Raw genomic sequence first — 14,434 nt, forward strand, 5'->3', positions numbered from 1 at the left:
CCTCAGGTGAATGCGGGTCAATACCTCTTCATTCACCTGAGGAAGGAGCAGTGCTCCGAAAGCTAGTGATTTGAAACAAACCTGTTGGACTTTAACCTGGTGTTGTAAGACTTCTTATTGTATTAACCTTAAGAGATCGTGAACAAGGACTCTGAAGTCCCTTTGTACTTCTGATTTCCTAAGCATTTCCCCATTTAGAAAATAGTCTATGCCTAAATTCCTCCTACCAAAGTGCATGACCTCACACTTTTCCACATTGTATTTCATTTGCCATTTCATTGCCCACTCTCCTAGCTTGTCCAAATCCTTCTGCAGCCCCCTGCTTCCTCAATACTACCTGTCCCTCTACAGAGCTTTGTATCATCTGCAAACTTAGCAACAGTGCATTCAGTACCTTCTTCCTGATCATTAACGTATATTGTGAAAAGTTGTGGTTCCAGCACAGACCCCTGAGGCACACCACTAATCACCGGCTGCCATCCTGAAAAAGACACCTTTATCCCCACTCTGCCTTCTGCCAGTCAGCCAATCCTCTATCTGTGCCAGGATCTTTAACACCATGGGCTTTTAACTTATTTAAGTCTCCTATGCGGCAACTTGTCAAAGGCCTTCTGGAAATCTAAATAAATCATGTCCACTGGTTTTCCTTTGTCTAACTTCCTTGTTACCTCCTCAAAGAACTCTTTCAGATTTGTCAGGCACGACCTCCCTTTGACAAAGCTGTGCTGACTCAGTCCTATTTTACCATGCACTTCCAAGTACTTCGCGATCTCATCTTTAATTTAAAAAAAAAAATTTTAGAGTACCCAATTATTTTTTACAATTAAGGGGCAATTTAGTGTGGCCAATCCACCTACTCTGCACATTTTTGGGTTGTGGGGGCGAAACCCACGCAGACACGGGGAGAATGTGCAAACTCCACAAGGACAGTGACCCAGAGCCGGGATCGAACCTGGGACCTCAGCGCCGTGAGGCAGCTGTGCTAACCACTAGGCCACCCTGCTGCCCAGATCTCATCTTTAATAACAGACTCTGAAATCTTACCAATGACCGAAGTCAGGCTAACCGGTCTATAATTTCTCATCTTCTGCCTCCCTCCTTAAACAGTGGTGTTACATTAGCCACTTTCCAGTCCTCTGGGACCCTTCCTGCCTCCAGTGATTCCTGAAAGATCATCACCAATGCCTCCACAATTTCCTCAGCTATCTCTTTTAGGATCCTGAGGTGTAGTGCATCCGGTCCAGGTGACTTATCCGCCTTCAGACCTTTTAGTTTCCCCAGAACCTTCTCCTTAGTAATGGTCACTGCACTCACCTCTGCCACCTGGTTCACCTGGAGCTCTGGCATCCCACTGGTGTCTTCCACCGTGAAGACTGATGCAAAGTTAACTATTCAGTTTGTCTGCCATTTCTTTGTTTTCTATTATTACTTCTCCAGCCACATTTTTCAGTGGTCCAATGTCTATTTTCGACCCTCTCTTACCTTTTATATATTGAAAAAAACTCCTTTATATTATTTGCTAGCTTGCAGTCATACTTCATCTTCTCCCCCTTTATTGCTTTTTTAGTTGTCCTCTGCTCGCTTTTAAAGGCTTCCCAATCCTCTGGCTTCCCACTAACCCTCACCACTTTGTATGCTTTTTCTTCAGCTTTTATGCTGTCCTTGACATCCCTCGTCATCCTCCTCGGGATGAATTTCTGTTGTGTCTCCCTAATAACCCCCAAAAACCCCTGCCATTGCTGTTCCACTGTCTTCCCTGCTAGGCTCCTTTTCCAATCAACTCATACTTCATCTTCTCCCCCTTTATTGCTTTTTTAGTTGTCCTCTGCTCGCTTTTAAAGGCTTCCCAATCCTCTGGCTACCCACTAACCCTCACCACTTTGTATGCTTTTTCTTCAGCTTTTATGCTGTCCTTGACATCCCTCGTCATCCTCCTCGGGATGAATTTCTGTTGTGCCTCCCTAATAATTCCCAAAAACCCCTGCCATTGCTGTTCCACTGTCTTCCCTGCTAGGCTCCTTTTCCAATCAACTCTGGCCAGCTCCTCCCTCATGTCTTTGTAGTTACCCTTATTTAATTGTAATACCGTTACATCTGATTGCACCTTCTCCCTCTCAAACTGCAGGGTAAATTCTATCATATTGTGGTCACTGCTCCCTCAGGGTTCCATCACCTTAAGTTCCCTAATCAAATCTGCCTCATTACACATCACCAAATCCACAATTCCCTGTTCCCTGGTAGGCTCTGTCACAAGCTGCTCCAAAAATCCATCTTAGATATTCCACAAATGTCTTTTCTTGGGAGCCACTACCAACCTGATTTCCCCAGTCCACCTGCATATTGAAGTCCCCCGTGATTATTGCAGTATTGTCTTTTTTACATGCCTTTTCGATCTCCCGATTTATTTTCTGCCCCACATCCTGACTACTGCTAGGGGGCCTGACATAACTCCCATCAGCGTCTTTTTACCTTCGCGATTCCTCAACTCTACCCACAGAGATTCAATGCCTTCTGATGCTATATCGCTCCTTGCTATCGATTTAATTTCATTCCTTACTAACAATGCAACCCCTCCTCCTTTGCCAATCTGCCTGTCCTTTTAATAGGACATATATCCTTGGATATTTAGATCCCAGCCCTGCAGCCATGTCTCTGACTGCTGCATCGGTTACGATCCCCCTGCCACATTAGTTTAAACCCTCCCCAACAGCACTAGAAAACACCCCCCCAGGACATCGGTTCTAGTCCTGCCCAGGTGCAGACCGTCTGGTTTGTACTGGTCCCACGTCTCACAGAACCGGTTCCAATGTCCCAGGAATTTGAATCCCTCCCTTTTGCACCATCACTCGAGCCATGCATTCATCCTATCTATCCTGGTATTCCTACTCTGATTAGCTCGTGGCACTGGTAGCAATCCTGAGATTACTACCTTTGAGGTCCTACTTTTTAGTTTAACTCCCAACTCCCTGAATTAAGCTTGTAGGACCTCATCCCGTTTTTACCTATATCGTTGGTGCCTATGTGCACCACGATAGCTGGCTGTTCATCCCCCCCAACCCAGAATGTCCTGCAGCCGCTCCTAGACATCCTTGACCCTTGCACCAGGGAGGCAACGTACCATCCTGGAGTCTCGATTGCGTCCGCAGAACCGCCTTCTAGTCCCCTTACGATTGAGTCCCCTTACCCTGCCATTCTTCTTCCTGCCCTCCTGTGCAGCAGAGCCAGCCACGGTACCATGTACCTGGCTACTGCTGCCTTCCCCTGGTGAGCCATCTCCCCCAACAGTATCCAAATCGGTATATCTGTTTTGCAGGGAGATGACTGCAGGAGACACCTGCATTGCCTTCCTACTCTTGCTCTGCCACCCATTTTCTATCTTTCTCAGTAATTTTCACCTGCGGTGTGACCAACTCACTAAACGTGCTATCCACGACATCCTCAGCATCGCGGATGCTCCAAAGTGAGTCCATCCGCAGCTCCAGAGCCGTCAAGCGGTCTAACAGGAGTTGCAGCAGGACACCTTTTGTGCACGTGAAGGAGTCAGGGTCAGTGGATGTATCCCTGAACTCCCACATCGCACATGAAGAGCATGACACCGGTCTGGGAAATCCTGCCATGTCTTAAACCTCAGGTTAACTTATACAACTACAATGCCAAAAAACAAAAGAAAAACACAAAAAAAAGAAATTGAAAAGAAAAACTACTTACCAATCACATAAACTGAAGAGTGACGTCACAGGAGGGCTGTGATTTGATTGGCCAAGCGAGGACAGCCCTCCTGTGACGTCGCTCTTCAGTTTCTCCCTCATCCAGTCTTTTCTGAAGTCCCGACTCCGCGCTCGATTATGTAGCAACCAGCAGTTTGCTCCAGAGCGACTGGATGAAGGAGTTTTGGGGTGGCAGCAAGCGGGGATCGAGCGGTTAGGGGATTTGTTTATAGATGGGGCCTTTCCATGTTTGGAAGAGTTGGAGGAGGAGTTTGAGCTGCCCGGTGGGAATGGGTTTGCTACTTACAGGTGAGGGACTTTGTGTGGAGGCAGGTATCAACTTTCCCACACTTACTGCCCCAGGGATTACAGGATAAGGTAGTGTCAAAAGCAGGAGTGGAGGAGTGGAAGGTAGCGGAAACCTATAAAGAGCTTATGGATTGGGAGGGAGACTGGATAGGGGAGGGGAAATGGGAGGAAGAGCTGGGTTGGGAGTTGGAGGCTGGGTTATGGGAGGACGCCCTGAGGTGAGTCAATGCGTCTCATCGTGTGCCAGGCTTAGCCTTATACATTTTAAAGTGGTCCACAGGGCACATATGACTGTGACCCGGATGAGCAGATTCTTTGAAGGATAGGTGTGGGCGGTGTGCGGGTGGACCTGAGAATCATGTCCACTCACTAACTTGATAGAGTTTTTTGAGGAGGTCACAAAGATGATTTATGCAGGTAGGGCAGTGGATGTTGTCTTTATGGACTTCAGTAAGGCCTTTGACAAGGTTTCTCATGGTAGACTAGTACAAAAGATGAAGTCACACGGGATCAGGGGTGAGCTGGCAAGGTGGATATAGAACTGGCTAGGTCATAGAAGGCAGAGCGTAGCAATGGAAGGGAGCTTTTCTGATTGGAGGGCTGTGACTAGTGGTGTTCTGCAGGGATCAGTGCTGGGACCTTTGCTGTTTGAAGTATATATAAATGATTTGGAAGAAAATGTAACTGGTCTGATTAGTAAGTTTGCAGACGACACAAAGGTTGGTGGAATTGCGGATAGTGATGAGGACTGTCAGAGGATACAGCAGGATTTAGATTGTTTGGAGACTTGGGCGGAGAGATGGCAGATGGAGTTTAATCCGGACAAATGTGAGGTAATGCATTTTGGAAGGTCCAATGCAGGTAGGGAATATACAGTGAATGGTAGAACCCTCAAGAGTATTGACAGTCAGAGAGATCTAGGTGTACAGGTCCACAGGTCACTGAAAGGAGCAACACCGGTGGAGAAGGTAGTCAAGAAGGCATACGGCATGCTTGCCTTCATTGGCCGGGGCATTGAGTATAAGAATTGGCAAGTCATGATTAAGAAGGCTAATCGAGTTTTGTCTTTCATTGCTAGAGGGATGGAGTTCAAGACTAGTGAGGTTATGCTGCAATTGTATAGGGTGTTGGTGAGGCCGCATCTGGAGTATTGTGTTCAGTTTTGGTCTCCTTACCTGAGAAAGGACATATTGGCACTGGAGGGAGTGCAGAGGAGATTCACTAGGTTGATCCCAGAGTTGAGGGGATTAGATTATGATGAGAGGTTGAGTAGACTGGTACTGTACTCATTGGAGTTTAGAAGGATGCGGGGGAATCTTATTGAGACATATAAAATTATGAAGAGAATAGATAGGATAGATGCGGGCAGGTTGTTTCCACTGGTCGGGGAAAGCAGAACTAGGGGGCATAGCCTCAAAATAAGGGGAGGTAGATTTAGGACAGAGTGTAGGAGGAATTTCTTCACCCAAAGGCTTGTGAATCTCTGGAATTCCTTGCCCAGTGAAGCTGTTGAGGCTCCTTCTTTAAACGTTTTTAAGAAAAAGATAGATGCCTTTCTAAAGAATAAAGGGATTCGAGGATATGGTGTACGGGCCGAAGAGTGGAGCTGAGTCCACAAAGATCAGCCATGATCTCATTAAATGGCGGAGCAGGCTCGAGGGGGCAGATGGCCTACTCCTGTTCCTAGTTCTTATGTTGCAGCTGTATAGAACCTTAGTTAGGCCACACTTGGAGTATAATGTTCAATTCTGGTCACCACACTACCAGAAGGATGTGGAGGCTTTAGAGAGGGTGCAGAAGAGATTTATAAGAATGTTGCCTGGTATGGAGGGCATTAGCTATGAGGAGCAGTTGAATAAACTCGATTTGTTCTCACTGGAACGACGGAGGTTGAGGGGCGACCTGATAGAGGTCTACAAAATTATGAGGGGCATAGACAGAGTGGATAGTCAGAGGCTTTTCTCCAGGGTAGAGGGGGCATAGGTTTAAGGTGCGAGGGGCAAGGTTTAGAGTAGATGTACGAGGCAAGTTTTTTACACAGAGGGTAGTGGGTGCCTGGAACTCGCTACCGGAGGAGGTGGTGGAAGCAGGGACGATAGTGACATTTAAGGGGCATCTCGACAAATACATGAATAGTATGGGAATAGAGCGATATGGACCCAGGAAGTGTAGAAGATTGTTGTTTAGTCGGGCAGCATGGTCGGCACGGGCTTGGAGGGCTGAAGGGCCTGTTACTGTGCTATATTTTTCTTTGTTCTTTGTTCATATGGTTTGGGCATGTCTGAAGCTTCGGGGGTTCAAATGGGGAGTTGGGTAAGATATGGGGAATGTTGGTGGGGTATTGTGGTTGGGGAGTTGTTTATGTAAGCCACGTTGGCTAGGTTTTGTTGTTTGTTTGGAGTGTGATTGCTTCTTCTGTTAACATAATATAAATTCCTCAATAAAATATTTTTTACATAAGTCTGATCATTTTGTTTACCTTCCAGATAGAGTCCATAAATGTAAGCTCCTTCTCTAGCAGGTTGTGCAAAGTCTTCCTTCAGTTTTTTAGTGACATCTACTATTAGGTGCATCTTATCCAGGGGCCATTCATTTTTCCTTGCCAAACTTTGCATTACAGCTGAAACATTTTTGGAAATTTAAATGAAACCCAATACACAAATTGAACGGATGCATTGCAACACTAAGAATATACAAGGCTACTGGCCATTGCTGGAAAATGGGATTAGAATAGATAGATGCTTGATGGTGTTATGTGCCAGTGTTTAGAGAACCCCAAAGTGTATCATGGAGTTCATCTGACGCACAACTTTTAATAGATTGTGGTATGGGGAGCACATGGCCCACTCTACAGGTGTGGTACAGCAGAAATGGAAAAGTATTTTTAAAAGCAAAACAATGTTTATTCTATGAACTCAAGTTAACCTTTTTAAAACATACAGTGAACATCTTAGCAACCATTAATTCAAATACAACCCCCAGAGGCGACAACACTGAGTAAACCTTTAAGCTTTCCTTTTAACATCCATACGACTTAAAAACAAAAACCTTTATGAGAAGCACATCAGGTTAAAGTCACTACTGAAAACATTTATAATTCTGAATTCACCAAATGATCAAGAGATAGTCTTTTGATGACAGAGAGAACAGCAGTACCTCTGCTTGGTCTGGCTTCAGCTCCAACACTGAAAACAAAACTAAAACACACCCTGCAGCAAACAGCCTAAAACGAAAAAGCTGACAGACAGCTCAGCTCCACCCACTCTCTGACATCACTGCAGTAGTAAACACTGCAGGTACTCTCACTACAGATATTTATATACACACCCATTTATAAACACCCATTTCTCAAATGTACTCTCACATGACAATGGCCAGTGCAGACACGGTGTGCCTCTATGACTATCATGGGAGCAAAGATCTGTAATTGCACCATAACCAACATGTATTAAATGCTATTTTTAGCTGTGCTGTTGGGGAAAGGTATGAACATGAAACGTGGTGCATTCCCACAGTTGGAACAGAAAATTGGAAGGTCTTGCCATTCAAACTGTTCTTGTATTACTCTGGGGGATGTTAACTTAGTGATTAATATTTCATTTCCAAACCTTTGGTTGATACAAAATTGTTTATGTTATAGGTTGGTGACATATATAAATGATCTTTTAGAGACTGGTTTGGATAAATTTAAATTGATACGTGAACTGATTAAGATATGTTGAACATGTATTTTGTCACAATCGTAAGATTATACCCGGCACATCAAAAACTAAGATTGGTTTGTCCTAAATGAATGTCTCAGGCCAGCCTACTTGCCCACCTAGCAGGAAACCGATTTCATAGTAAGCAGATTGTAGGCAAAATATATTGGGCGGGATTATTAGTTGTCCGACGCCAAAATCGGGACATGCGATCAGGCGGAGAAAAGCTCCCGATGCCGAAATCGCGGCAAAGGTCGGTTTGACGCCGAATCGCGATGCTATGCCTCCCCGAAAATGGCTTCAATGCGACGCACGCCATGCGTAGTTGCAACACCATTCGTATATCATTAGTGGCTCACCCATGATTTTCCGCCTCCAATGGGATGAGTTTCCATCGGCGCGGACCACGTGTGTTCTCACAAATCGTGAACCTGGCGTGGTGGCTGCTGAGAGAGAGGGAGTGTGTACGGACAGTGTCCAACACCGCCAAACTTCATCAACAGTCGTGCTTCTGGCCGGGGGAAGCTTCTGCCAGGGCAGGGGGGAGTAGTGGAGGGAGGCCAGGAGGTGGGCTGAGGGATTGGGGTGGACAGGTATGCAACACCATTACCCCAGCGGGCAAGGTAGCCATGCGGCTGCGCACACCACTGACAGCCTGCTTTGAAACTGGTGCCCTGGGTCGTATAGGTGACCCTCCCGGCACCCAGCCCCCCCCACCCCCGGGGTGCCCTCTGGCCCAGCCGACCCATCATCTGTATGGGTGCTCCAGCACAACTTGTCCCATCTTTTCGGCCGCGATCAGTGGGGGTGTACAGTTTAAGCGTGGCTGCAGCTTGTCAGCCCTGCGAGTGTCCATCACGGAACTGGCGATTCCCGCACCAATTATCGTGGGTTTTGATGGTGTTCATTGTGGCACCGGTGCTAGACCCTCACCGGTAGCAGAATCAGTGCAGGTGTGGCACCGATATTTCTGATGAGAAACTCCACGGATTCTCCGTTGGCGTCAGCACTTAGATTCAGAAACGGAGAGGCCAGCCCACAATCTTTGAAATAGAACAATTGATCAAAACTGTCAGACAGTTGACAGGCTTAGAGTTTTTCAAAGAATTATGAAGATATGCAAAATCATGTGTACAGTAGTTTTCCACTGCAATTTTAGTTTCCATTATTATCCCAAACTATTTCATATCTGCCACCATCACCTTTTAGCAGAACAGTCACCTGCATTTAATATTGAGATGTAAAGTAACATTTTTTAAAGTTTAAAAATAGACAATACTTTGAAAACAATTATGCACTTATATTACCTGTAAGAAAAGATTGTGGGTTGAAAAACCCAGAGATCCAGATTACACTAGGAAGGGACAGATCCTGTGTCCAAGTGTCAAGTTCATGGCAACGAAGAAGAAGATCACAGTACCTACAATAAATAAAAAAATGTAATACATGTTACATGTATTGTACATGTTTTTATGTACACATATGGCTAACTAGATTTTGTCATAATATACACCAGTATATCATAGTGCAGACACACACACACACACTGATGGACATGCAGTGGGACCAATCAGCATACACAACACCGCAGCCAATCACCAGTGAGAGCACACGCACTATCAAGACAGGGGACAGGAGAGTTCCCGCTCATTCTAGTAGCAGCCAGCTCGGAGCACAGAGCTCACAGCCTGCAACACAGACACTCACCATGTGCTGAGTGCATCACCTGGTTAGGACTAGAAAAGGATCAACAGTTAAAGCTGGTATTGCATTTACCCACAGTTCAAGTATGATAATATAGTTAACCTTATAATAAAATAGAGTAGCACCACTTCCAGTGTTGGTGACCTGTTTGTGATCCAGAACACCCAACACATCATGGTACAAGGAGTGGTTGTATACTAGCACTTCTGAGACCCACCTGCAACTAATCAGCATTCCGGCATCCTGAAGTATGGAGAACATCAACCCGCCGCCGCTGCTCCGCGTCGCCGGCACCTCAGCGTACAGTGACAACCAGCAACGATACCCAGGCAAGATGTTCAAGATACAGGTTCCGCAGCAGCTCCAGTGCCACGGCAATCTCCGCGAAAACTGGCGGGCATTCCGGCAAAAGTTTGAAATCTTCCTGCTGGCAGCCGAACTAGAAGACCTGGCCGATCCTGAAAAAACAGAGCTTCTCCTCGCCATCGCCGGTGCCAGAGCAGAAGAAATCTTTTAAAAATTCAAGTTCTCCAAGGGGCAAATCAGGAGCGACTTCCAGGCAGTCCTGGACAAATTCGGCAAACACTGTGAGGAAAACACACTCCAACCAGCAAGGAAAGGTAAGAGAAGTGCCAGTACTCACCTCAAAGCCAAAATCCCGAAGCAGAGAACGATTTTGGTCGGCGGCCATCTTTCTCAAGGGACTGCAGTTGCACGACACCACGCATGCGCAATCACGAAAACGGCCATCAGTAAAGGAGCCGCGATCTGTGCATGTGCAAACGCCTCCTACGTGCTACGTCACGCGCGCCATGACGTCAGAGGTCCCAACGCACCAAATCAAAGAAAAACCTTTTAAAGCTGTAAAACAACCTTCCTTCACTTCCTTCACCTGGAATGACAGCACAATGTCTCAAATTGAACCAGGAAATGAAATAAAACTCCGAAGAACCCTGCAACAAGCAGTTACCTACCCCAAAACCGAGTCCGATTCCAACTTCCCGCAGACCAGTGACACCGAGGACTCAAGGGTGTCTTTTTGAGTCGCTGTTATAACAAAGAACAGGCTGTCCCCGAATCAAAACCACCAGCCGCTGTCGGTGCACAGCATTGATCCAGACGACAAGTGGTGTGCCACCCTGACGGTCAACCGATCCCAGATACGATTCCGCCTGGACACTGGTGCTTCCGCTAATCTCCTAGCGTGGTCAGCCTTTCAGACCCTTGGGGTTAAACCAACCATTCTTCCGTCGACCTGCCCACTAGTGGACTACAATGGCAACGTCATTCCTGCTACCGGTTCATGCCAACTTGAAGTGACGCACAACTTGCAAAAAGCCATTCTTCCCTTTGAGATCGTGGGCTCCTCGAAGGACTCTGTGCAAGGTGCACTGGCGTGCAAACTCCTAAACCTCGTTCAACGAGTACACTCTCTCCAGAGGACACGTCTGCTTTCCAGGATGCGGACTTCAGGGCGCAACTCAATGCCATCATCGACCAGCATCGCGACGTTTTCGAAGGCATGGGCACGCTTCCATACACTTACAAAATCCTGCTCAAACAAGACGCCAAGCCTGTGGTTCATGCACCTTGCAGAGTCCCAGCACCCCTCAAGGACTGCCTCAAGCAGCAGCTGCAGGACCTCAAGGACCAAGGAGTGCTCTCCAGAGTGACGGAACCAACCGGCTTGGTCAGTTCCATGGTGTGCGCAAAGAAGCCCTCCGGCGAGCTCCGGATCTGCATTGACCCAAAGGATCAGGGGCAAAATTCTCCGGTATCGGCGTGATGTCCGTCGAACGGCGCCAAAAACGGCGCAAATCAGTCCGGCATCGCGCCGCCCCAAAGGTGCGGAAGTCTCCGCATATTGAGCGGCCCAACCCTAACCTTGAGGGGCTAGGCCCGCGCCGGTCTGATTTCCGCCCCGCCAGCTGGTGGGAAAGGCCTTTGTTGCCCCGCCAGCTGGCGGGAAAGGCCTTTGGTGCCCCGCCAGCTGGCACGGAAATGACATTGCCGGGCGGCGCATGCGCAGGAGCATCAGCGTCGCTCACGGCATCCCCGCGCATGCGCAGTGGAGGGAGTCTCTTCCGCCTCCGCCATGGTGGAGACCGTGGCAAAGGCGGAAGGAAAAGAGTACCCCCACGGCACAGGCCCGCCCGCAGATCGGTGGGCCCCGATCGCGGGCCAGGCCACCGTGGGGACACCCCCCCGGGGCCAGATTGCCCCGCGCCCCCCCCAGGACCCCGGAGCCCGCCCGCGCTGCCTTGTCCCGCCAGTAAGAGGTGGTTTAATCCATGCCGGCGGGACAGGCATTCTAGCAGCGGGACTTTGGCCCATCCGGGCCGGAGAATCGCCGGGGGGAGGCCCGCCAACCGGCGCGGTGCGATTCCTGCCCCCGCCGAATCTCCGGTGTCGGAGAATTCGGCAACCGGCGGGGGGCGGGATTCACGCCAGCCCCCGGCGATTCTCCGACCCTATAGAGCATTACCCTATCCCCAAGCGCGAGGAGATCACGTGCGAAATGGCTCGGGCCAACATGTTGACCAAACTTGGCGCCTCGAAAGGATTCTGGCAAATTCAACTTGATAGGTACAGCAGAAAGCTGTGTACATTTAATACCCCGTTTGGCAGATACTGCTACAACAGGATGCTGTTTGGGATTATATCGACATCAGAAGTATTCCACCGGATCGTGGAGCAAATGATGGAGGGCATTGAGGGTGTGCGCGTCTATGTTGACGACATCATCATTTGGTCCTCCCCGCAGGAGCATATCAGTCGCCTCCAGCGAGTTTTCAAATGAATACGGGACCAAGGCCTTCGCCTCAACAGAGCCAAATGTTCCTTCGGCCAGACGGAACTCAAGTTCCTCGGGGACCACATCTCCCGGTTGGGTGTGCGGCCGGATGCGGACAAGATGGCAGCCATCATGGCCATGCAGAAGCCAGCGGATAAGAATGCGGTCCTCCGATTTTTGGGCATGGTCAACTTCCTGGGGAAGCTCATCCCCAACATCGCCTCCCATACCACAGCTCTCTGGAACCTGGTCAGGAAGACGACAGACTTCCAATGGCTTCCCGCCCACGAGCGCGAATGGGAGGAGCTTAAGACCAAGCTTACCACGGCCCCGGTATTGGCATTTTTTGATCCCACGAAGGAAAGAAAAATTTCTACGGCTGCCAGCCAATCCGGCATTGGAGCAGTGCTCCTGCAACACGATGATGCCTCATCATGGGCCCCCGTTGCATATGCGTCACGTGCCATGACCCCCACGGAACAGCACTACGCACAGATCGAAAAGGAGTGCCTGGGCCTGTTGACTGGGGTCGACAAATTTCATGATTACGTGTACGGCCTCCCCCAATTTACTGTCGAGACCGACCATCGCCCGCTGGTCAACATTATACAAAAAGACCTGAATGATATGACCTCTCGCCTCCAGCGCATTCTGCTCAAACTCCGGCGGTACGATTTCCAGCTCCTATACACCCTGGCAAGGACCTGATCATAGCCAACGCTCTGTCCAGGGCAGTCAACCAAGAGGGGTTCGTCTGTCAGGTTGACGCCCATGTGGCCTTCACGGCCTCCAATCTGCTGGCCACGGATGAACGCCTTATCCACATTCGCTGCGAGACTGCGGCTGACCCCCTACTACAGCGTGTCATGCGCCACATGACGGACGGGTGGCTCAAGGGCCAATGCCCGCAGTTCTACAATATCAGAGACGATCTGGCAGTAGTCGATGGTGTTCTCCTGAAGCTGGACCGCATTGTGATCACGCACAGCATGCGCCAGCTCGTTTTGGAACAGCTACACGAGGGCCATCTTGGCGTGGAGGAGTGCCGACGGAGGGCCCGAGAGGCTGTGTACTGGCCTGGCATCAATGAGGACCTCGCCAACACAGTGCTCAACTGCCCCACCTGTCAGTGGTTCCAGCCGGCCCAACCACATGAGACCCTACAGCCCCATGAGTTGGTCATGTCCCCTTGGTCTAAGGTAGGCGTTGACCTGTTCCATGCGCTCGGCAGGGACTATGTTCTGATTGTAGACTATTTTTCGAACTACCCGGAGGTCGTACGCCTGCACGACATCACATCATCGGCAGTCATCCGTGCCTGCAAGGAGACCTTTGCTCATCACGGCATCCCACTCACTGTTGTATCCATGTAAAATGGCTGCGTTCCGATTAATCTGGCCAAAACCCAGTTTAAAACGGCTAACCTGAAAGACTGCTGGGAAAAGCAGCCAAGAAGACACAAGCAGGCAGCTGCAGACAGGTTTGCATATTCAGCTCTGGGAACGTAGCCCAGATCGATACTCAGGGCTATCAACAGCCCATCAACCCAGGTGTCCGCAGTTGCATTCAGGACTGTTTACACCTAATCTACTCAGACATCCACAGTTAAATCGGCTATCCCCGGGAACAATTGCAACATATTAGCAATTGGATACCGGGCCAGACCTGTCGGCGCCTGCAGTGGCCGAAACAAAAGACAGGTGAGCGACCACGCCCCGATCGAGGAATCGCCTCACCATTGGACACATCGACCCCAGAGATTGGGGACAGAATCCAATCACTTGGGACTCAGGGTCAAGGGCCGCCCTGGGAGGCGGGAAGCCCCTGGGCCCTATAAAAGTGAAGGTCCAAGTTCAGATTGCTCTCTCTCTCATCTTCGCCTGCTCGAGACCTTCGTAAGACCAGCCACCGGCAACTGTAAGTTTGAATCCAACGATCGCTATCCGGTAGAGACACCTAGCCACCGACCTGTAGCAGCCTTTTGAATCCCGCGGGCCAGATTTGATTGGACAAGCCATTCATTTCCCTGACCTGGTGGGCTCTTCCTAAGTTAAGTATTGGCCAGTAGTGATAGGTTTATTATACAGAAAGTAGTATTTGGGTATTAATATTGCTTGTTGTATATAATAAATGACCGTTGTTTTAATCCTTACTAAGCGGTGTGCTGTGTTATTAATCATAACCTGAACTTGAACCACGTGGCAGTATCATAAAGATAC

The 14,434-nt window shown here is 48.9% G+C and overlaps 1 protein-coding gene across 1 annotated transcript in view; it reads right to left on the minus strand.

Annotated features, from left to right (window-relative positions):
- The window catches only part of dnah9l (dynein, axonemal, heavy polypeptide 9 like), a 1,249,478-nt gene that overhangs the window by 2,936 nt on the left and 1,232,108 nt on the right, over positions 1–14,434 (minus strand). The window contains exons 78-79 of the mRNA XM_072476205.1: positions 9,025–9,137; positions 6,496–6,636 (exon numbers count right to left, since the gene is read on the minus strand). Coding sequence (XP_072332306.1) covers positions 6,496–6,636; positions 9,025–9,137 — 254 coding nt within the window. The remainder of the gene's footprint in view (positions 1–6,495; positions 6,637–9,024; positions 9,138–14,434) is intronic.

This window comes from Scyliorhinus torazame, chromosome 2 (assembly GCF_047496885.1).
Source record: "Scyliorhinus torazame isolate Kashiwa2021f chromosome 2, sScyTor2.1, whole genome shotgun sequence".
Lineage (NCBI taxonomy): Eukaryota > Metazoa > Chordata > Chondrichthyes > Carcharhiniformes > Scyliorhinidae > Scyliorhinus > Scyliorhinus torazame.